This window comes from Clinocottus analis, unplaced genomic scaffold (assembly GCF_023055335.1).
Source record: "Clinocottus analis isolate CAN_PGR_092001 unplaced genomic scaffold, fCliAna1.0.p SCAF_10, whole genome shotgun sequence".
Lineage (NCBI taxonomy): Eukaryota > Metazoa > Chordata > Actinopteri > Perciformes > Cottidae > Clinocottus > Clinocottus analis.
This window is the reverse complement of record NW_027175821.1, coordinates 14,335,760-14,359,826: the sequence shown is the minus strand read 5'-3', so window position 1 is coordinate 14,359,826 and position 24,067 is coordinate 14,335,760. Positions and strand designations below refer to the sequence as shown.

The 24,067-nt window shown below is 41.0% G+C and overlaps 1 protein-coding gene across 3 annotated transcripts in view; it reads left to right on the top strand.

Moving 5' to 3' along the window:
* The window catches only part of diaph2 (diaphanous-related formin 2), a 352,767-nt gene that overhangs the window by 288,777 nt on the left and 39,923 nt on the right, over positions 1-24,067 (top strand). For all 3 annotated transcript variants that reach the window (XM_068592221.1, XM_068592230.1, XM_068592213.1), the window contains 3 exons: positions 1,299-1,463; positions 9,364-9,499; positions 23,250-23,342. In XM_068592221.1, the coding sequence (XP_068448322.1) occupies positions 1,299-1,463; positions 9,364-9,499; positions 23,250-23,342 (394 nt within the window). The remainder of the gene's footprint in view (positions 1-1,298; positions 1,464-9,363; positions 9,500-23,249; positions 23,343-24,067) is intronic.

The following is a 24,067-nucleotide window of genomic DNA, read 5'->3' as shown; positions in this document are numbered from 1 at the left end:
TTCCCTCTTTTACACAAATGTGTTGTTTTTATCCACATCGGGGGAAATGTGAGTTAATAACTTGCCGAAGGACACACAGCACTGCCTGAACCTCAACATGGACATCTACAAAGACGACAACAAACAAACCATGAATACATGGCATGGCAGAGAAACAGTGGTTCTCACATGACAATGGCAAATTGATCACAAAAAACAAGATCTTGGGAACTGACAACCACTGGCCGGGTGTATATCTGTACCTGTGACGCTGCTGCCTTTGTACATCAGCATGACGCGTAGTGGCGCAATCTAAATCACAGTTCTCGTTTGTCAGCATTAGATAGTAACTGTGTCAATATATTTACAATCAGTTAAATTGGAGTAAATAGCGTGTTCATGCCTGGCCATGCAAAGCCCCTCTGCCCAAGAGATACTTAGATACTTAGAGACAACTTGGGCCCGTGACCAGGTCATGCACTGCATTAACTCAAATAGTCAGAGAAAACAAATGTGAACGGTCACTTTGACAAAACGCACCTAAAGTGGTCGGCACAAATTGTTGATGCATAGACGCTAGTGCTGGTGGAGTTTATAGCGTGGGTAGTTTTCTCTTTTCTATGTTTGCAACTAAGTATAGATGTGTGTGTGTGTGTGTGTGTGTGTGTGTGTGTGTGTGTGTGTGTGTGTGTGTGTGCGTGTGTGCGTGTGTGCGTGTGTGTGTGTGTGCGTGCGTGCGTGCGTGCGTGTGCGTGTTTCTTAGTAGTCTCAGACTCACGCACAGTGCAGTCTCCATTAGGTCAGTGGCTGCTGTGATAATGCTGAACTGATGCCGGCTGTCAATAGCCATTCACCAGGAGAAAAGTGCTCGCCTGTTCAGTAAATTACACAGTGCGACGTGAGCTCTGAGGTTCACAACAACCTGACCCCACTGTTGTTGGGAGAAACAATAGAACAATGACTGCAATAAGCTTTTCCAGCAACCATCTGTGTCATGCTGCTGACTACAAAACACCTTTCCATTACTCCAGGGATGCAGCTATTAGCTCACCATGGCATTGACTCCAAAGTGATTTAGAGAGGTTATTGTAATGGCACATTAGATTGTCCCTGACCCTTCTGCACCCAGTCTTTCGTTGACATTGACATTGGTGGGCTTTTTGAACGCAATCCAGACTGAAGTGATCTATTCTCAGTATGGCTTGTTTTGTCAGGGATGAACATGTTTGTTAAGTGTCATTGCATTGTGGATTACCGCAGTATTATAGTAGTTTTTTCTTAGTTTGTAATGTGTTTTTCCTTAACGCTGTCTTTCCCACGACTTCTCCAAGCATTCACGGGAGCAGTATGAAAAACTGTCCACGATGCACAAAAACATGCAGAAGCTCTATGAGAGCATAGGAAGCTATTTGGCCTTTGACCCCCACTCGGTCGGTGTGGAGGATTTCTTTGGACAACTGGCCAACTTCCGCATCCTCTTCATGGTGAGTATATAGAATGCTGTTTGGCACACGTGTATGAAATATCTCATGTTTGTGGTTCTTTTCAAGTTAAAAAACATGCAAACTAACAGAAGCCCACACATGCACATTCGTTTGGACACAGTTTCACTTGGTGTCATTGAAATGTGAACAGAATTTGTGTGTTAAATATGCGCAGATCTTCTTCAGATTTCCAGGAGGTCCTTACGAACACTACAATGTTATTCTTAGTAGTAGCCGTCCTGTATACACGCTTGCCTGCACGTGTTTATTAATATTAAGAATAAACAACATTTTACGTTTCCTATAGTTCAACTTACATGATAAACGGTATGATTAATGTGATGGACAACATTTTAACTTAAACTTACCAAACAGGAGCTGATCTCTTACCATTATGAAATTGTACCTGAACAATATGTCTCACATAAAGTTGCTAATTACGTCCACATGTCTGTATCTGCCAGGCATCGTGAAAAAGCAGTGTAGATTTTCACTGTGTCAGTGTCACTTGCAGTGTCGCTATTGGTTTTGGGAAATTATTAAGTGAAAATCAATCTCTATTATTTTGCTATGGCCTGTTATTATGCAGTCATATCAAAACAGTACACAGGTGGTGTTTCCACTTTTTCATGCCAGCCTTTGAAGACATTATACAACTGTAATCTAGAAGTAAGTAACAAGTGAAACATTACATCTGTTGGTCCATCAAGAGTTGTGCATTTGAGCCAATCAATTTCTATTTTCAATTCAAGGGCTAATTTCACTTTCCTCGTATAAAAACATGCAAGAAAGGTTTTGGTGATGGAGAGTGCACCCTTTATTCTGGCCACCTATTTTGGTCTTTATATTCCCTTGATTGACCCTGAAATGCTGATTACTTTTTCTCCTAAGTTGTTGCACCTGCTGTGTAATTTCAAGTCATTATTTAGTCGGACATAATGCCACTGCGTCTGCCAGAGATCTTTTTTAGGAATCACAGACAAAACCTCTATTTTTGTCACTTTCACTTTCATTTGTAATTTTCTCCAATGCCATCATAGTCTGGAAGGTTATGAATATTGGTCGTGCTAACACTGTACTTTAAAGCCCATTTTTATGATATATAATCAGTATATAAATAGTTTATAACCAATGATAATGTAATTGTTAGCGGATATATGTGCTTAATAATTCATTGGTGAACAACTACAACCCATCCTGTGGTTACCTGGAGGTTGCTGTATAATGAGATAATAAATAAAAATATAGTAAAAAGCATTTGTAATGGAAGAAAATATGTCTTCATACGAGAATTTCGAATAGCTTACAAATCACATACATTAATAAACTGTCCTTACATCTATCCACAAGTACGTTGTATTACATTATAAACCAGTTATTAAATGTTTTTTGTGAATTATTTTAACTTAGAGCCACGTAAAGTAAAACTTACCCGCTTCTGTTGTTAAAAATGGGGTTGCTGATGTTTTATTTAAGATTAGTTTGGTCCAATTAACATGTTATATCTGGCGTGTGTTCTAAATCTGGATACATGAGAAGATAAGAAAACAAATGATACCCTTTGTATACCCTAAATACATAGTGTGATGTATAGGATAATGAATAATAACAGTGTCGTACTGATAAAAGAGCGATAAAGGCTTGAGCAAGCTGCTTTACCTGTTAAACGTAGTTTCATTAGCTTGCAGTGGTGTGTGCCTGTGTGTGCATGTGCCATCGCTACAGGGCATCTCTGCAGAGCCCACTGGAATGTATTAGTGGGTAATGAGTCTAGAGAGGAGGTTAGGATTTTAAAATCCTGAAGTCTGTGAAAATGCAATCCACTCTCTACCTGAGAGTTTTAAATGATTATGCTTGGGGTGAAATAAGTCTTGTATCTACTTCTACTAAAATTTAAATTATGGGACACTCTACTAAAAAATAAATATTTTCTAAAATATAGTTCATAAACGCTCCTGCATGGGCACTATAACATGCAATGTGTGGATTATGTAACACATTTAAATTGTTGTCCAAATGTCTCCGATAAATCTAGAAAGAGAATACAAGTGGGAAAAGTCCGCTTCTTGCAGTGTTTTAGGAAATGTGGTCACCGAGAGCAGTGACTGAAGCCAACAGGGAAAACCAGATCAGTTGTTAAAGAGGTAATAATAATGACAAGAAAACACCACATCATCTGCTCATCCCTCCTGGCACCACCCCAATGTTCCTGGTGTCAGGATGATGACTTGGTATCTATGCTCTCTGTCTTCTCAATCCATTTTTGTGAATGGCAGGGTCCTCTTGTCTGAATCCTTCTCTCTTTATTCTAATACCCATCTGAAACCAACTTTTCATTCCCACTGATCAAAGTGTACCAACACACAACACAACGCTCCCTCAAGGATTCCAGAGTTGCATATCTCTAAAAGAGGCATCCACCCAAGAAAATAAATTATTCTCTCAAGCAAATAGCTGCATATGAATATTTTATTACTGATTTAAACTTCCCTGCTATGGATAAGGGGAGGGAACTGAGTGGGATAAAGTGTTGTGCTGTTGCAATGGGGGGGCTGGTTATAAGTTAATGTATTCATATAAAAACAATCCTTTAATCACCATTTTCTTCAGATATTATTTATAGTTTTTGGCTCCTCCGCTGTGCTGACAGAAAGGCTAATCCCATCTGCTTGCAGAGTACAAGGAATCAATGGCTGTTTCTACTTGAATGTTTTTATTTTCCTTCTCTGAAAATAACTGAGCTAGCTCCTTTGCAGCATCCTCCTCAGCTTTTTTTTCTTCTTTTTTTTTGTCAGTGAAGGAATTTTGGGGAGATGTCTGCTAGTTATTTATCTTTGACAAAGTCGACCTACATCAACCCTCACTGATTTGTTTCAAATGGCAAATCTAATGAATATTATGACTTCTTGGCAGCTAATATTTTAGGGAAGAGCCCTGAATTTAACTTCTTGATATGCCTGGTGTGCCTCAGACTTTTATTTCAATATTGAGTTGTTTGACTCAGACAGAACATGTTTGCTAACTTCTGTCTTTGTTGCATTGCCCTGTGTAATGCATTCACAGCACAAAGCATCTGCAGTATTAAAGAATTCCATTGGAATGCAGTCACCTTAAATTGCTTTTACTAAAAAGCGAGGGCTTAATGCACCCGACCGACATGAGCATTTGAGTAAACGCATTGACAGACAGTCCACACAGAACTGAATGTAACTGATAAGAGAATCCATTAACTCTATTTCCCTTATGTTTCATCTCTCTTTCTCTCCCTCACTCCCGTCCCATTCTTTTTTTTCTTCTGTGACCAATGAAAAATTATTTGATTCCAGTAAATGGAGACAGTATTCGAAGAGTCCAACAATTTGTTAATTCAATGCTGCTTCCATATTCTGAAATGGAGTATGAGTGAAATGCAATCGCAGGGTCTGTATGTGTAATCCTGACCAGGAGCATTGGGGATGAGGATTTTTCCATTAATGAGTTATCAAAGCGCAGCAGATGGGCTGGGATGAGCTAACAGTCTTCCTTGTTAATTGAGTGACTTTCTAATAAGACCAAAAGATTCAGACTGGGTTCCCAAAAGTAGCAAGATAGAGCATCTATGAGATTAGAATGATGATGATGATGATGATGATGGTGTGTGTGTGTGTGTGTGTGTGTGTGTGTTTGTGTGTGTGTGTGTGTGTGTGTGTGTGTGTGTGTGTGTGTGTGCGTGTGTGTGTGTGTGTGCGCGTGTGTGTGTGCGTGTGTGTGTCCACTTTTGAGCCCATTTGCTATTTCTAAAGCTGACTAATTCCTTCACAATATGACAAATTATCCTAATATTGCTGAAGTGGATGCTCTGTCAGTGTCACTCTCCCCACCTTATTGCTGAATAACTGTCATGTTTCCTCATTATTTTCTCTTACACTAGCATGACACATAAAGAGCATTGCACCAGATTTTGGAGGTCACCTCTCAATATGGGAATACATCTATGCCGCAGAGCAGAAGTCTCACAATCTGTAACCTATAACTTCTTGAAGCCACTCCCCCCCCTCCCGCACACACACACACACACACACACACACACACACACACACCCTGGCACACAGTGTAACAGATGGCTAATAAACACATTTGCAGCTTAAAGCCCAGACGCTGTAGTGTTTGTAAAATTCAAATGAGATATAGCAGTGACACTCTCTGTGTGAGATCACTGGTGCAACTGAGCAGTTGGAAATACTCATTGCTCCCTCATTGGATTGGCACACTCGTATGCACGGGAAGGGAGCCGTGCTGTGGGAGATGTATTGTGCTGTGCAGGGTCAAGGAAGAGCAGCAAATACATTACATGAATTATTGAAAGAACAAACCCCGAAAAGGAAAATGCTGCCTTGCCCTTGTTGGTGGATTGGACCTGTGGGTTGCACAATATTCAGTTTCCCAGCCAGTTATAGATAGAGGAGTACTTAAAATCTCCATTTTAGACACACCGGAGGCCATGAGAAGAAATGAGTGCATGTCACATTCATGGCCTCTGGTGTGTCTAAGATGGACAGGCTTTTTGGCTCATAAAGCCTCAATGTGCCGCCTCAATAGTGTTGTTGACAACCCCAGCTGGCATTAAGGTGATATTATGCTAAACCACACGTTTTGTTTTGTCTTTTCAAGAAGATTCTTACTCTAGATTTACATAACATTTACATACCCCCTTGAGCAATATGTATACAATACCTGGGCCGCATTTTCCAACTGAAGACCAGAAGGGTTCAGGGCACAAAGCCATTCATAAACGTGGCCTGAGGACTGCAGGGTTAAGTGTTTTTAAAGGGCTATTTAGGTCGTCAACAAATCAACATAAAAATACCTGACGCTTAAACTTTGGAAACAATATTCATAATTTTAATTTTCTGAAGGTTTAAATTGCTGGGGTCAAATTGACCCCAAGGGTGAAAGGTGTTAGTAAATGTGAAGGCAATAGGAGGGTTAAAGGATTATTAGGTAGAATCAAGGCCACAAAGGACAAAGTCTATCACGGTAGATAACCCTCGGGGAAATATCTTTTGACCGTGTGGGTTAGTTTGAAGAGCTGCACTAGACTTCTGACTTCTTTCTGGTGTATCTTTTGTTCAACTCCTCATGCTGTATTTGTCAAAACTTTCCAAAAATATGTGCCTGTGGTTGTCTATGTTGGTTTAATCTTTATTCTTTTTGTTAGAAAAAAAAACTATTTATAAGAATTTGATTATTTATTTGCGAACAGAATCCTCCATTTGTTGATTGGTAGCCAGTACTAAAAATAAAGTGTGTTATTTTCTTTCTTCTTCTCAACATCTCTTAGCTCAAAGCAAAAATATCAGCCTCGGTACCTAAAAAACATTAATAACATCTGTCATCACAGAAGGCCATGTAATGTGGTCAATATTTCTGGAAAAGCTTGTAAGTGATCCTTGTGTCCAAGGACAGAAGATGTTAGATATTGGGCTGAACAAATAATACTGAATGTAATTGAATGAATGTACCTTTATGGTAAATGATAAATTAAATTAAATTAAATTCATAGATACTTCCATTCAGATCTTTTTTGATTTCTTCTGTAATATTTACATTTTTCTGTGGCGCTTAATTATGTCATGTTTCAAGACCATCAAAGTTAACACGTCTTGAGTAAACTGTGGGAATTAATGGGTATTATAAATGTATACTTCGCTGTATGTATACTATATTTTTAGCTCGAGTAGAAGTTCAAAGTAGAAAGTAGATGGTTTCCCTTTTAATACATAATTAAGCTCTCCATGGGTATTATAAATGTATACTTCGCTGTATGTATACTATATTTTTAGCTCGAGTAGAAGTTCAAAGTAGAAAGTAGATGGTTTCCCTTTTAATACATAATTAAGCTCTCCATAACGGTTGTGATTATCTTAAACAACGGACAGATGCTCAAACTCGCTTGTTTCTATGGTCACCTGAAATCGTATATTGTGATTTGATCTTTTGTAGATGAGAATCCTTAAGAGACTAAATGAAACCCAGAGATTTTTTTCTAAAAATAATTTTCAAGAATCATACAAAATATTTAAGAGAAACCAGATCTTTTGAATTGTGTTCAGATGAGCTTTAGATCTGGTTCTGTGCGCTGAAGATTATTTGAGAAAACACATCCCATGAGGATTGTTTATCTCTCATATGTCCTCCTACAATATAATGTTGGCAAGAAAATGGGACCTGATACGATCGGTTGTTGCCAACGGCGAAATAGAGGCCGTCAAAGAGAATGGTAAAGGGAAAATCAAGAGAGCAGTGAAAACATATTTGTTGCTATGGCAATTAGTAGTGCTGTGTGATTAGAGCAACATAATTACATTGCATAATCATGTTTACAGTCAGAATTACTTGTTTGTTTAAAATAAGTTTAGCCGGCAGGATTGTATTTGTAATCTGCATAATTTATCCTCCAATTTCTGATGAAGAGGCTGAGCAATGCAGTGATATTACTTCCAAAATGACCTGACTCCTGACAGTGGACGAGGACAGTAATCAATCTGATGTGTGCAGCCCAACACAAAATGCACACGTTAACTATTTTGTCGCTGAATACACATCACAGCCCTCATCCACTGTAATTCAAAGGAGCAGCAAAGTGCACACAGTCGATAGCCCTCATAGAGTGTAGCTGCATCGTTTACACAGCCGTGATGCGGTGATAAAATGTAGGTTGATTTTGAGTGTTCACCGGGAGCTGACGAAGCAAAACGTCCCTTTATATTCTCGTAATGCACGTAATACGAAAACACATTCAGTCCCTGTTATTATTCTTCTCTCTCTCTCTCTCTCTCTCTCTCTCTCTCTCTCTCTCTCTCTCTCTCTCTCTCTCTCTCTCTCTCGCCCTTGTCATCCAACAAGGAGACGGAGACAATGAGGGCTCGTGTCCTTGGACATGGAGCAAAGCTCTACTATTGACTGGCATCATGAGCTGCTCTTACCTTGTTCCTTCCCCACAATCCCTGTAATCCCTCTGTTTTAGCTGCCAACACGACACACACATCAGCACCACAGGGGCATTAGATGTGTGGGTGGAGGTGGGGGGGAGGGCTACTGTCGACACTTATTATATCAGTGCACAGACCGGGCCATGCCTTCACTTAGACACACACACACACATATATGCATACATAATGGAGAACATCACAGATGAGCAAAATCACAAAGACGCCCGCGGACAGCATAGGCACACAGACTTATACGTATGTATCCATATACAGTATGACCTCTCACACACATAACACCTATGATGGGTCCTGTCAAGCACTCTGCCACAGGCCTGGGATGAGAGAACATTTTGTTGTCTTCAAAGGTCACACAGTTGCATCTTACTCTGTTGGCCTGAGAACAAACTGACACATTTGTAAAGGCTGAATCCGTACCGTTGATTATCTCTCTTTCTCTGACTCCTTTCTGACATTTCAGCCGGTCACGAAGGAGGAGGAGGAGGATAATATCTCTGTCTCTGTCCTCAGAGACTGGCCCACTGCTGTGACTCTTTTCTCATGCAATGGCTCCCCCATATTGTCAAAGGAAATACCCTCGCATTGTACATATGTATGATGATCATCTAGCCTTTTTTTGAGAGCTATTTTGATGTATTATTGACAACAAATCAGCTCTGTGTGTCATTGAAAATATGTAAAGCAGTGCAGAACCCTTGCAGACAAATATGCTTGTATTAAAACAGATGATTTATTGTTTATTCCAGCAGCTTATCTCCAACTATCAAACCCTTCTCTGAATAAGAATGTGCTGATGGCATGCTGCCGCTTCTGAACACTCTACAGTAGCAAAGACACTAAAAGAGTTGAGGTGGCAGGAGACAGATTCTGATTATATCTGTGTGTGTGTGTGTGTGTGTGTGCCTCATCAGGAAGCGGTGAAGGAGAACCACAAGAAGAGGGAGATGGAGGAGAAGATCAAGAGAGCCAAGCTGGCGAAGGAGAAAGCGGAGCGGGAGAAGCAGGAGCGGCAGCAGAAGAAGAAGCAGCTGATTGACATGAACAAAGGTACGCCACTTTTCCCGGCGCCACCACAGAGACCGAGACGGGGAGGCAGGTGGGGAGTTAGGACGAGGAGAGCAGGAGGATAGAAAGGTTTCATGGAATTGTGCTTCACACAGATTTGAACTCTGAAGGAAGAGGATAATGTGGAGAAGTGGGGGGGAGTCATCTTCTTCAGCTGTAAAGGAATATCTTACTCTCATAGCCAATACAATGCTCCCAAACAACAGACAGATTATGCTACTTTCAGCCTTTTTTGTTTGTTTTTTTGCCCACACAGAAAATAGCACTCCCTTCTGCAATAACATGCATATGCACGTCTGAAGATTTAACACAACTAATTGTTATAATTCAGTGATAGTACCAGGTTTTAGACTTTGTTTTGAGTCCTTTAGAAGTGGCAGCCACATGCAATACGTAGGTCACATGTAAAGACAGGAAGCTGTGGTTGTCTTATTAAAGAGGCTGAAAGTGGCCCTCGATGGCACTTCTAACACGAGCATGCTGTTGTTGTTTGTTTTTATTACTGGTCATGTGCAAGCAACACGACAGATAAGTAATCATTCCTCCAGTTAAGACTATTTGCAGCAGCGCGTTGTATTTATTGTTAACCGCTGGAACTACTCTATTGTCCTCCAGCGACGCCAGTCAACCATGTATTGATCAGTGGAAGTTGCAGTTGTTCAGACATGAAAAATTAGAGCAACAGAGCTGGATGCCTGTGTCTAGTTATACCAATGACATTGAGACAGAATTTCAAGCCTGAAGGGGCTTTGCAAGTAGTGAGTGTGGTCTTTTGTCAAATTTTTTGACAAACAAGCTGAGATTTCCACAATTCACCAGCTTCTAAATGTCAGCGTCAGCCAAGGACCTCTCTGTAGCTCAGCCACATGGGGAAATGTGACAAGACAGTCTTCCGTATGCCACAAACTCTCTCAGATAATTGACGCATGCTACAGCTTTTTTTCTTATTTTTTACCCTGAGCAGTGACCTCTTTGAAAGCTTCACTTTTAATAATCCAACATGACTGAGCTGAAGGAGTCTGTCTACCCTTCTCTCTCATGCTGGCTAACCAGATGAACTTAAAGGTATGATATTAAATATTTTTACCAGAGCAGATTTTGATCTCAGTTTCTGAATGCCATCATATGACTCGCATGAATAAAACATGAGGATGACATGGGCAGCATTGCCTGCAGCTTTAGAGATAGTGGGAATTGTCCTCCACACCAATACCTAGCTGCTTGGACTGTCACGATCACAATGACCTTGGCCGTTGTGAAATACACACTTTTGAATTCAAAGCTGGGCTGAATCCAAGCTACCTGTTTTAGACTATCAAGGCTCTTACCTGCATTGACTACACATTTTCATTAAACCTTGAATAGTTCCCTGTGTACTAACTTGTCTCTAATGTAATCAGAGAAAGGACAATCAGATGTGGCGGTCTTTAAATGAATGCTGTGAATGGAAATCTGAATTTGAGTCAGAAGCAGGTTGGAGGTTGCGGCGAGTTTGGTATTCTGCTCTTGTGTTCTCTCTCAGTTTCTCTTTAAGCTGTTTGGTTTGGAACACACATAGCAAGATATTCAGTGTTTTCTTGTTGCACATCTTTCTTTTCTCTGCCTCTACTTCTCTCAGTTGACAGGCTTGGCTTGAGTGTCTTGGCTCTTCTCTCCCTTTCTGTTCTAAAATTCTGTGTGCTTTAGATATTTTGAGTTAGTTATTTGAGGAGCCTTTTCACATCAATATTGCATGCCGAGCTCCAGCCATGTTTTCTGTGAAGGTTGATGAAAATAAGGTAGTGTTTGGCACAAAGACGGCTTTTTTAATTCCTCTTCTCATTAATTAATCATGTCCAAACATTTTTCACATAAATTTTTCATTTTAAAGGTTGAAAGGCTAAATGATGCGTTATACATAGATCTCCAGTTTTGATCCTAACTTTGGTTTCAGACGGATGGATACGATTGTTGACCAAAATGTAGTACATTTGTATGGTTTGTATTTTTAGAAATCCATAAGCATTAACAGATGGAGTAAACATATGGCCATTACATTATAAGAATTAAGTACAGGTCAATGTCTCTTTAATGGATTTACTGATTTACTGATTTTATTGCTAAGACTTTTTTGATGCATCGTACTATTGTGTTTGGTGCAATTTAAAGAGCCTGTTTTTGAGAGGGGATAGATTTGATGTAATTTCACAAATTGCGACCTAATCCTCTTCGCTTGCAAATGATTAACAATGAAATGCATATTTAATGAGAGTTTAATTAATTTAGCCTGTGCCAGAATGGGTGGGGGAGGGAAAACCGACAAACGCTTTTAGGAAACTAATCTAAAAAAATATATAAACGTTGTACCTATTTGATGCAGCTTGAGATTATACCCTCTGTAAGTGGATTGATATGTGCAGTTCTTCCACAAGCATGATTGATAGATGAGACAAGTGCAGAGCTAAACGTGTTTTCCTTGTAAAGTATTAGAAATCCTCATGTAGGAAATTGCTTATGAAATCATTACCAGCTCACTCCATTTGTTTTAATTTCCTCTAAGTGGATTTCCATATTCTCTTGAACTGACCAGATGTTCAACATTTACCAAATTGCTTTACTTCACTGGGAATAACTGTTGAACACTGCAGAATAAACCCAAACTATTGCTTCTGTTTAAAGATGGTTTAGAAATGGTGGTTCATCACAGCGGGATTCTGTTTCCTTTTTTTTGCCTGCGACAAATGAAACAATGTTGTAAGCAGCATGCCGAGTGTGTCAGGATTTGGAGCATGGAAGAGCATCTGGACTTTGTTTCTCTAAGGCATTTGTGAGGAGTAGCAGGCCCCTCTGGTCGCGTACTCGGCTGACATCACCGGGGTCATTGCCCCCGTCTGGGGCAAGTGTCTGCACCCACATGTCAACTGTGTAGCCCAGTCAAATCCACTAAGCTTTGAACAGAGCCGGAAAGCGCTCATGCCGCTTTGAGCACAATGCAGCTTGGCATTAGGCACACAGAAATAAACAAACAAGGACAAAAAAAAGTTATTTGAACATTTTATAAAGTCCAGGCAATCTGCCCAGGTACTGTATGTACCAGAGAGAAATAGTGAAGAACTTTGTGTTTGACATATTTACTGTCAACTTTGCTCAGGTCTACTTTATACAGTATGGTTGTCAGTATGTGAAAAGTTGTAGTTGCGTCACAGCCTACTTCACCATAGAAACCTCTGAAAAACATTGTTATTGCTAACCTGAGGAATATCAAGTTTAGGAGCATATTGGTTGGAGCCTGCGGGTTTTACAACACCTTTTATGGGTGCACCGACAGTCTGCTATTTTGCTATGTGACTACACACATTAAATATAATCCAACTGGATTTATGTATGAAAGGAAACTATTTTCACAAGTAATCGAAGCTCTCAAAAATGATTTGATGGAAAAAAACTTTGTTCAAACAATTATTGAAATGGCCCAAGACAGTAATGTTAAAACCTTAAAAACACATTAAGAGGCTGCACAGATGCAGCTTTCATACATTGTACCTGTAAAGTGATCATTTTTCCCTGTATGAATTAGAGCCCACTCAGCCGCTTCAATCCATTCTTGCAACAGCTTGCAGACACCAGCAGAATGCAGACACATATAGCGAGTTGCTCTGAGGGAATACTATCGTATAAAATAGGTTCTGTCAAGGTGTTAATGTAAGTATTGAATACACATCATTATCCTCTTTAATGTGGTTGTCTTTGTTCACACAACAGCTGGAAGTTGTGTCTACTGATATATAAAATTGACTGAGCCCATTATTAGAAAATGTCAGTCTTATTATATTTAACATCTCAAAGAAACACAGCATGAGATATTTAACAAAATGTCCAATAATTTAAGACCCTGCTTGCGGCGTATGGTTTATTGTCTCTTATAAGTTAAATGGGCTTATATTTCAATGTATTTTACAATTATTCAGCCTCTTCCTATTACTACCCAAAAGCTTCTTTTTTTGGGGGCTGTTAATAGTTGTCTAGTTGTTGTTTTTTTACGTTCAGCAAGGCCTGCAGGGACGAGGTCTCCATGTCTCTATGATTCTCTGCAGAGAGCAGTTGGCATGTTGACAATGATGGGCCTACAGCTTCTATTTATGCATCCTTCTTGTCAACCTTTCACACGCTGAGGATGAACTAGGGTATGTTGGCATAAATAAACGTGGGCTCCTCTCAAAAAAGCATTCGGTTTACTAAATACAAATCAAAATAAGTTAGTTTTGGCTGCCTTTCAGTGTCTGCATGTTTTTATCAGTCCTTTTCAGACATTTAAACATGCTTGTAAGAAGTATTGCGTAGCATTTGCAAGGTAATACACATTTAGGATCCACATAAACTCACATTCAACTGTTTGTAGAGGCTAATGAAGTTTATTTAGATCACCTGTCTTGATTGTATGAAGCTCGCATGTCCTCAACACAGTGTATTTGTCTATTGTCCCTATGGTTTCTCCTGCCTGTGCATTTTCCCGAAAGACAGTTTTTTTTTTCCAAATTCAATTGTCTATTAGTGTGGCATGCTAAACTAAATTGACGTATTGAATTGACTTGCAGTTGTCTGACCGACTGTGGCCGACAAAGCCCTGTCAGCAATGACAGTGGCAGAGATGTGGATTGATGGCTTTGTGAGGCACTGACAGCTGCCGGAAGGCCAGCGCATACCTGCGTCGCAGCCGTGCCAGCTAGGTGATCATAGACAAGGGCTGACAGGCCACGGCGGGGTGGACGGGGTTAGCGCTATAAGTTTGCATTGTGTCTCTGCAGCACAGTCGACATGGCAAACAATATCACCAGGGGAGATAGCCTTACAGCGACGTGAAGGTCAGAAACTTATGGAGATAAAAGAAATGTTTCTTCGAAGACTCACCATTCTTCAGCTTAGCTTGGGAAATGAAGCCAGTATTAGGAAGCTAAAGCTGACCTTCATGTTCGCTACAGAATATAACAAACAAGGACAGACCTTTCCAGGATGTAATGATGATTTATGGCAAAAATGCCTCTGAATTTGTGGCCTGTTTATTCCCTTAAGTGTCATTTCTTTGTCATGCCACTGATGGCTTTCATGCCGGGTTATATATTTGTAGTATCTGATGAGTTATAAAATTGAAGGATCTTTCACTGCATCTGCATATGGATGTTGCTGCAGGGGAATGCCAAACTCTGAGCAAATTGCTTTTTTTTCTTCGTCCTTGCATTTGAGCTGTCGCTCCAGAGTGCAGGATGTGCGAGGCGTGCTGAGGAACTCCTGAGTATAGATTGGCGAATTCCATCATTACCTTGAAAGATGGGAACAAGGGCACCAGGATTATCTGCTGTCATACACCCATTGTAATAAATAACAGCATATTAGATTGTGCTATATCTCCGGTCGAATTCAGAATCTGCCCCAAGGCGATGATGCCGCACAGAATACGACTCACTGCATCTCGACTAAGAGCAAACAGCATAAATAGAAACGTGCAGAAAAAGAGAATAATTCATAAATAAATGACATGCGAGCATTAACAACATCAGATTGACGGCAAAATGCCATGTTGAAAGTGAAAGTACTACCATAACATACTTATCCTCCCAGATTGTACCATTTCCAATGCATTTATATGGATATATGACAGCATGAGGAGAACAAGCCTGGCTTCATAGGGAGCCTTTTAATATTCTATAATAAATACCATGCATTAGCAATTAAAGGCAACACTAGGGAATAGTCTCTCTCACGTTTAGTCGTTCTGCTCCTTGCAGTGATTCTTTCAAGCTGAATATGTTTTTAAATTTATTTTTTATAGTCTTGTGGCACTCAATATTGAGAGAAAGACATAGAACACTAAGTAAATTGCACCTTAAAGCTTTTAAACACTTATGTTTTATCTTTAACTTAATGTAGTTAAGGTCGCAATCAAGGAAGTGAGACATGCATCAGATATCTACTTCCTTTTTTTCCCCTCCTCTTATTCTAATCTGTGTGCCTCTCTCTCGGTGTCTCACACTCACGATACTCATCCCGCCATGTGCTGTTCTTTCATCTTATTGCTTTTTTATAAATGTCCCTATTCTTCTTCTTGGTGAACTCGGCTCTGGCGCAGTTGAATCTCGTTAATTTGTGGACGGTTCAAATGTCAGATCATTTCCCCTCCCAGATCTGGACCTCTCCAGTCACTTTATAGTCAATCACAGCTAATTACTTTCACTACAAAGACTATCAAATCCCATTGTCAAACCCGTAGCCTCCTCAGACAGCACTGCCTTTCACTGATGCAAACAGCCCACATGTTTTTTTAGTTCAGACATTATCTTGATCTGGATTCCAAATCTCTGCATCCTCTATCCAAATGTGCCACGCGTGTAAAATGTGTAAACTTTGCTGCTCAGGAAGGATGAAACCCAAAATGTTTAAAGTGTCCTTCCAATATACTTCCACATGCCAAAGCCTCTTTGACGCCCCCACCATTGTAATTAATTTATGCCAAAAATCAGTACAGTTATGATGCCTTGCCACATACTGTGATCAGACCCTGGTATGTTGGCATAGCACTAATGGAGCCCGGCTGTTCTGGTCCCTACGCCAGAGCTGGACAGTGAACGCTGTAAAAGGGTTTGAGGTTCACCCAAACAATAGAAATGTCCATCACCTGCACCTCTTCATCTAAAGCACTGAAATTGTCTTTCACTGAGCAGTTCATCACTCAACTTGAGGATGAAAAGAATCCTCCACCTTCATAATTATCATTTTCATATCAATTACTGATAATATAAATCTTACATTTCTGTGGATGTCTAGTGAAGTTCAGGTTTGGTTAGCAAGGTCAGCAACCAATGTGCAGCTGCAGAGGGTTTTGTCAATGAAATGTCTGGTTCTCAAGGGAACTTCAGTCACACGCCTGCACTCCTCAACACTCACACCTGTTTATCAGTATGCATATATATATATATATATATATATATATATATATATATATATATATATATATATATATATATATATATATATATATATATATATACTTTTGTTTGTGGGGCAGTTGTTTTTTTGCCTACCTGAAAGTTGGTTGTTCAACTCATTGCTTTTGCAACTGCAACGCTTGTTACTTTACCTGTGATTGAGAGAATAAATTACGAGGAGAGAAGTTGTTTAACTGAATTCTTCTGGAGGCGACACCAGGCTTCCAGTAATTGTTCACGCTAACAATTACTCAATATATAAATGTGAATTCAAACATATATTTCCAAACAGTTTTGCTGGTTTCAACAGCCCCCATGTTTTTTTATTCTTTTAACATGAAAACGTGGGAAATACAAAGTTTTTTTGCGTCTTAACCTAACAAACGAAACAGAGCAACTCTTGCTTTTCACAGGTGCAAATGTGCTGAAATTTTAATAAGATGAGCGAGTCTTATAAGATTGTGCTGTAAGACCATACATTTGGATATTTTTACACTGAGCAGACACCATGAGCGTTTCACGCCTGGTGTGAGACCACAATATGAATGTATACAGTTCAGGGTTTACCATATTGCTAAATTTAGCAGTACCCAGCCTAGTATTGTCAATAGTGGTTTACTCTGCTGTGACGACAGGCTCTTGTGGTCCTGCTGGCACCCTGACATGTTGACCCCATGTGGCCGAGAGAAAGTGTGTCAACTTAACATCTGTCAGTGCTGTGTCGGAGCTCTCCCTTGTGTGTTGGTGGAGTTACTGGGCAGACTAGCCAGAAGCAGTGGATAGCTGGGGAGAGCAATATGGTAACAGGGGGAGCCCGCAGGCAGTAGAAGTAAATTATAGCCAAAGAAGCAGAGTAGGGTGACTACTGCATTGCATGCATCTCTCTTCCCCCCCTTCCCATCTTCCAACCTCCCCTCCCTACTGTTTCTCACTTGGGGCCTGGCAGCATCCATCCAGATGGAGGGTTTATTTTTGTTTTTGTTTGTTTACTTATTCATGCATCCAGCTATTCGGGGCATCGCAGGGGCTTTCGTTCCACCACGGAATGCAAATCGCCACGGCGGCTAATCCACTTTCATCGCTCCCTTGTCGACATCCAACTTCTCCCCACGTTTCCCACAGTCTCACACAGCCAGGACGTCTCTTTCTTTCAGGGTATGAGATCAGGCCTGCAGTGACCAGGCCACGCTAGCATCAACACTTGCCTCTACTTCATGCATTTGAAACACAATATACCTCTCACCTCCCACCCACCTTCAAGACATTCTGCCTCCTCCACATTTTCCCTTCCTCTCCCCCGACTGACCCTGGCGCCACACAGGGGCCATATCAAGAGAAAAGTGGAAGCTACCCGGCCATTCCCCATGGAATGGAGGGTTGTGGGAGCATCTCTAATTGAGTTAGGGAGGACATGAGTGGGTTTGCCCATCAGGTTGTTACAGTAAAACAATTCAGATGAATCAGCAAGCAAATCTATCTTTTTTATTAGCCATCTTACCCTTCCGTTCCCCTCTTTCTTCCTCTCGGTTTCGCTAAAGTAGCCTAGTAAACATGCACACACACACACACACCTACAAATTACAGGCCTGTCTGAAAAGTTTCTCGGATCATTGTGTCAAAGCTTTTGTCAGATTTGAGTGGTTGTACTGCAGGGAGATGAAAAAAAAAACGGGGGGGAGAGAATGGAAAACAAAGGAAAGACATCTAACAGGTGCATGACTGCTGTCCTTTGGGCACTTGAGTTCTCTGTGCTTTCTGTGGCAGTATGGTCTATGTCTGCGCGGGCCTCAGGAGCTGCTGGGACTGCAGGCAAGAGGGCGAGGGGAGGGATGACTCCACTCAAAGCCAGACAGTAAGAGAGTAGACACCAGAGCGACCTGAGTACAGGGATAAAGTAATGCAGGTGCTTATGTATGTCTAGGTGGCGGAGCCTGAATTCAGATGTGGAAGGAACACAAAACCAGGTGCGAGGCAAGTGAGAGTAGAGAAAGGGAGACGAGATTAAAATAAAGTGTGGTTGTTGCCTCTCCACCTGGCCATAAAGCAGCAGCCCCCCTCCACCGAGTCCTTTGTTTCACGGCTAATGGTCCAGGTTAATTGCACAGGTGACTCTCTGTGGGGGAACAGATGGGCTCAAATGTGTTCAAAAACAATCTGCAGGAAGCACAAATAACTTGTAATGACGTGCTCCTCTCCTCTTGATTCTTCCATTTCCTTCTCACCTGTTCTCCTGGAGTCGTAGAGGGCAACTTGGGTGAGGTTAAACTCTCACTGCAATCCTTTCACACAGTGGTTTTAATTCATCAAGCACAAGGCCTGTAAGCACTCATTAGATCTCATTACAGTGCAAATTAGACTCAGGAAGTGGCTGCTGGAGGAGTGGAGTGGATAATAGACATATCTCCTATGTCCAATGTTCCTCATGTTAAACACTGTCATTTGTTTAAGGAGGAGCGCACTGCGCTTGTATAAATTCAGATTTATAGCTGTGATTGATTCAAATATGTCACAATGATCAATGTCATTATTTTGTATGCATACACTGTTATTTATCTTTTCAATTAACATGCCACTGTCACTTCTAGCTCCTTCTGGGGCAAAAAAGATGTCATAATTTGCCATTATATTAGAAACCCATGTGTATCAGTGAAAAGCGTTGAATTCTACAAATTATGCGTCTCTCTTTTCCCCCATGGATCATGAAGGCTGCATGTGAGCCATCTGAAATTGAGTTCTCTATCGATCTACTGTGTTCTTTCTCCCCTGCACAACATGCAGGTGATGACAGATAGCGAATTTATGAACAAGCTTTGTTGACACTGCGGCATAATTATAGGAATGCCCTGCTTTTGGAGTTTAAGAAAAAAGCCCAGCATTTCATTCAAATACATTTTCTGCCTGGGTGATTGAGTGAAAGGCTTGGTCACGTTTTCGAGGCGACAGCTGTTCTTTTACACTTACTATATTTCGATTGTTGTAGATGACTGATTGTAATTGGCAGACATAAACAAATAAGATGTCAGGTTTTGCATAATTTAAGCGTGTTTGCTTGAATCCTAATTAGTCCTTGGCTGTGGTTTTAAAGCTTGTATGGGTGCTTCGATGATGCATTGGTTTTCTGAAAGACTTGGCTGGATGTCTGTGTCTCCTCCAACTGATCTTGCCATGAGCAGCCGTGAGTAGAGGTCATCTTGCTGACATTAGTTGGAGTACACACTCTCGCTGCCTCCATCCAACTATCTATCCACCACTCACTGTCTCCGTTTGTCAAGCACTCGTTTGCCCATTCATTTAGATTAGTTAGTTAGAACTAATAGTACAACATGCAGATCACTCAAAATGTATAGGCAGGTTTTTAAGTGGAGGTGCGTGTCTGTGTTCCTGTGCTTGCATACTGCACTGTATGTTTTAGAAATAATTAAATGTCACAGGGCTCAGGCCGTCAAGTAGCCAGGAAGGTGTTTTATGACCTTGCGTCTTGCCTCGCTCCACTAGTCCCTCTCAATAACCCACTCCACCGCACTGCCTGGCGCATCCAAAGACACCCTCTTCACTTTTCTCCCCAGCTGCTTTCTTTACTCTTTTTTTCTCCCTGTATTTTGCCTCCTCTCTAATATTTTTCCTCTACTTCCTTTCTTATACAATTTCACAATATCTACTTCTTCTTTTCTTATCCCCCCCCCCCTTTTCTCTCTTGCAACTGTTGACACTTGACTTTGTGTTCAGCTCCTGGGATCGGGGAATAGTACATTGCAGCCGCTTTCTTCCACTTGTACTGTGGATACTTTTTTCTTCTTAGGGAAAAACTAATCTTGTGTGTTAAGTTTGTATGTGAATCCTGCTGAGAGCACATTGCTCTTGTTATCCCTTCTAATTAGAAAACGTGATAGTGCCGCTTGTAAATATATTGCAGAGTGAGCCAATCCCCAAGGCTCACTGTTACATTTGGCAGAGCCTCTGGGTTCACCTGATATTCAGGTAAGGGAGAGGGTGCGGGGGGAGCGGAGGTCGGCAGGGATCAAAGGGAAAGATATGGAATAGGTACACCGACTCTCTCTGGGAGGTAGAGTTTCACAGAGCTTTATTTCTGCTCTTAAAGGTTTAACTGTTTAAGAAAGTACCTAAAAGTGCAAAAGCCGCAACCATGTTCCACACTTCCACAAGATTTAATAAGATCATTAAAGGACCCCGGGGCTGTCTGTTGAGGCGCCCACCAAGGTGTTTCATCACTGGAAGGGTTTGTCAATGTCTTGGGTCTTAGCCCGTCTTAACCCATTTAGAAAGCAATTTCCTGTGAGCAGAGGGGATCTTTCCTCTTGAGAAAGATCTTTGGGCATAAAAGGTTAGCTTTTCTGTAATTCCCCCCTGCATGCAATCTACCACTGCTGCTAATGAGAAGAGGATGAATATTTGCCCTAGGTTTAGCAGCTCAAAATAAGACAAGAGTAATTGCGGGAACGTGGCAGAAATGTCCACTGAAGTGGACAATGTTACAATAAGTGATGAAGAAAGTTTGCTCTGAGGATTACTCGAATAAGTGTCGTCAAATACTATTCAGCATTATTTCTTTGTCTACTCAGAGTTAACATTGTCTTTGATATATATATATATATATATATATATATATATATATATATATATATATATATATATATATATATATATATATATACACACACACACACACACACACACACACACAAATGCATTTCTATGTTAATAAGTGCACAGTCTGAAGGCTCATTTGTGACAATTCTTTGCTCGGGGTAAGGCCTGCTTGAGTTTAAACTGTGGTCCAACAGAACAGAGTTAATTGAGCACTGTGGAGTGACTGGGGAGTATGTTTCCCATTTTAGTCATTTTGGTTCTTTGTGTCTGCAGTCCTCCTGCTGAACCACAGTCTACTATGGCTCACGAGTCCTGGCCATTACAAATGATGAATTGCGCTACAGTTAAGCTAGAAGTAGGACAAATTGATCAAAGTGTCAGGTGCCCCCTGTGATGTCTCGGTCTCCATGAAGACGGCAGTGAAGAAGGGGCTGTCAAAAAGTTTCTTGTGCCAAGGTGGTTGTGGATAAATGTTTACCTGCCACTTGACACGTTCTACCTTCCGTCAGCCTCACCGCGTGTCCTTGCTAGCCTACATAAGAAGAAGGAGCTAAAGATCTTCGGAGTTGATAGGTTATGGTAGCTGCAAGTTGTTCACCATATTGTTCTTTAGGTCCGCAGAAGACAAAACCCATGCCCCCCCCCCCCACCCCTCCTTCTTTTAAACCAATGAGCCTGCTATCTGAGGTGTAGTGCTGCAATTTGAGATAAGCACTACTTGGCTCGGCTTTGGGTTTTGTTCTGATAAAGCTGGTCTAATTAAGCTTGATTTAATCGGAATTGCTTTTAAGCACAGCACACAGCCGGAACAGATACTTTGATTTCAAAGTAGCCCTTGGGAAGGACTTGAGGAAGAAAGAGAAGGAATGAGATAGAGAGTAAAATTAGTGTGAGTACGAGTGAAGAGTTCTTTTTTAAATTTATTTGCATAAGACCTGTTTCTATTCTTAGTTGTACTGTCTTCTTTTACTTGCTTGCAGGTGAGATGGCTTGTTGCTGGAGGAGAAAGGCAAAACATGTGCAACACCAACTTTCTCTAGTAATGGCAAAATATGTGCCATTTCCTTAAATCAATCGTGTAGCATTCCGTGTCAACGTGTTTTGTTCATAAATTCAATTTGCCCATGTGTCGTGTCTCTTTGAACACACGCGGGTAACAAAAGATTGATCACCCCAGCGTCGGGAAAAGTGCTGCGTGCTGAAAGTAGCAGTTGTCTCCACTTATTTTCGAACGTTTCCCTTCAGCCATAGCTCTAAGCGCAGTAGAGAAACAAGGTGCCTGAACCCTGATGGTAAACATTGGGGACGAGCTAGTTCACTCATGTACGCAAAAGAATTGATGGCCAAGTCTCCAGCTCCACAATAAGTCACCCTAATGATCCTAGTTTAAAATAATGTCTGTACTGGGCCGGAATGATAAAAAGGGTGCTTCTCTGACTCATTAGTAGTGGGGTGTAAAGATAGATGACCCAGATATAGAATCTAAGCCTGTTTTTGAACCCTGTTTCCATTGAGCAGTATGCTGCATCTGCACAGTGTGTGCACAGCTTGCCTTGCTGTCGGCCTCATAGTGCTTCAAGTGTCTCCTACCTGACTTTTCAGCCATGCTGACTGACTCCAATTCTCTAGTTTCATGGAGCTACACGACAGCTGGAACGGTGGGCCAGGGGGATGTTTTTTCGAAGGCCGGTCCTGGTGTCATTGACTGAACAATGATAGAGCGCCCGAGTATTGAGCGGGCTCCACACTAAATCTTTGTAAGGAGCACTTAGCTCCCCTGCGTTAGCCACAGAAAGAATATCTGTCGATGACCATCAGTGGATGCTTTCATCCTGAGGCTCCTTTGCCTGTATTAGTTGCTAAGCTCTAAGTGTATTTTTCCTCCTCCCCAGCTGTTTACTGAAAAGAAGAACAGGCCTGAGTGACAGGCCTCTGTCTCACTCATACGTTCTATAAAAGGCTTGTTTATCACGCTCAGCTCTCTCTTGCTACCGTGTAGGGTGATTGTTAATGCATCTTAAGTTAGAGAGCATCCTTTGCTTCCACACTCGAATACCTATAATTAGTCGATGAAGTAGTCTTCTTCTCTGTGTTTAATGTGTTCATGTACAGTGTTAATGTATGTCCTCTAAACATCGTTGCCTCTGTTATCTGTTCTCTTACAGAAGGAGATGAAACCGGTGTGATGGATAGCCTAATGGAAGCTCTACAGTCCGGAGCAGCCTTCCGCGATCGGCGAAAACGCACACCACGCAATGGTAAGTCATACAAAAACACTGTGTGTATGTCCCAAGTCATACTCTTTGTTTCTGGCAGTCTTACCTGGGTGCATTTAGACAGAGAGTGATTAAGTGTAATCCTGTTGTTTACATATTCCATTCTGCCATCTGAATGGCCCGCACCCAGAGGAGTACCACCTCGGGTCACTTCATGTGCAAGTCAGAGTTCTGCAGAAGAGCTACAGGTGCTGCCTGATCACCACACTGGCAATCAGGGAAAACAATGGAGGGGGAAAAAATCAGACCAGTGGTTTGATTGGATGGTTTTGCAGTAGACAGATGCACCACTGCGAATCATCTGTAAAAATGAGCATTCATTTTGAGGCTAAGCAGGTAAATCTTTGTCAAAACAATATTTTTAGACTGTTGATTTGCAATAAGCAATCTTCTAGAGTCACAATACAATACATTTTAGCGGATAGACTCTTAGTTAATCTTTGTCTATGTAATGCAGATTGACCAAGTCATTTCAGATTAATCATCAATTGCTATAAATAGTGGAATCATTATTAGTAGAAAATATTCTCTGTTTTTTTTACAAGATATGGTGTTTTTTAATTGATAAAGAGAAGATTAGTAGTAACAGAAAAAAGCTGTGTCCTGTGTGTTTTTTTATTTGCATTTGGCAGTGAAAAGGTACCTGATTGGTGACATGGCCAAGACATGTTGGTCTGGTCACTTTTCTCTTAATTTTCCTCTCTTCT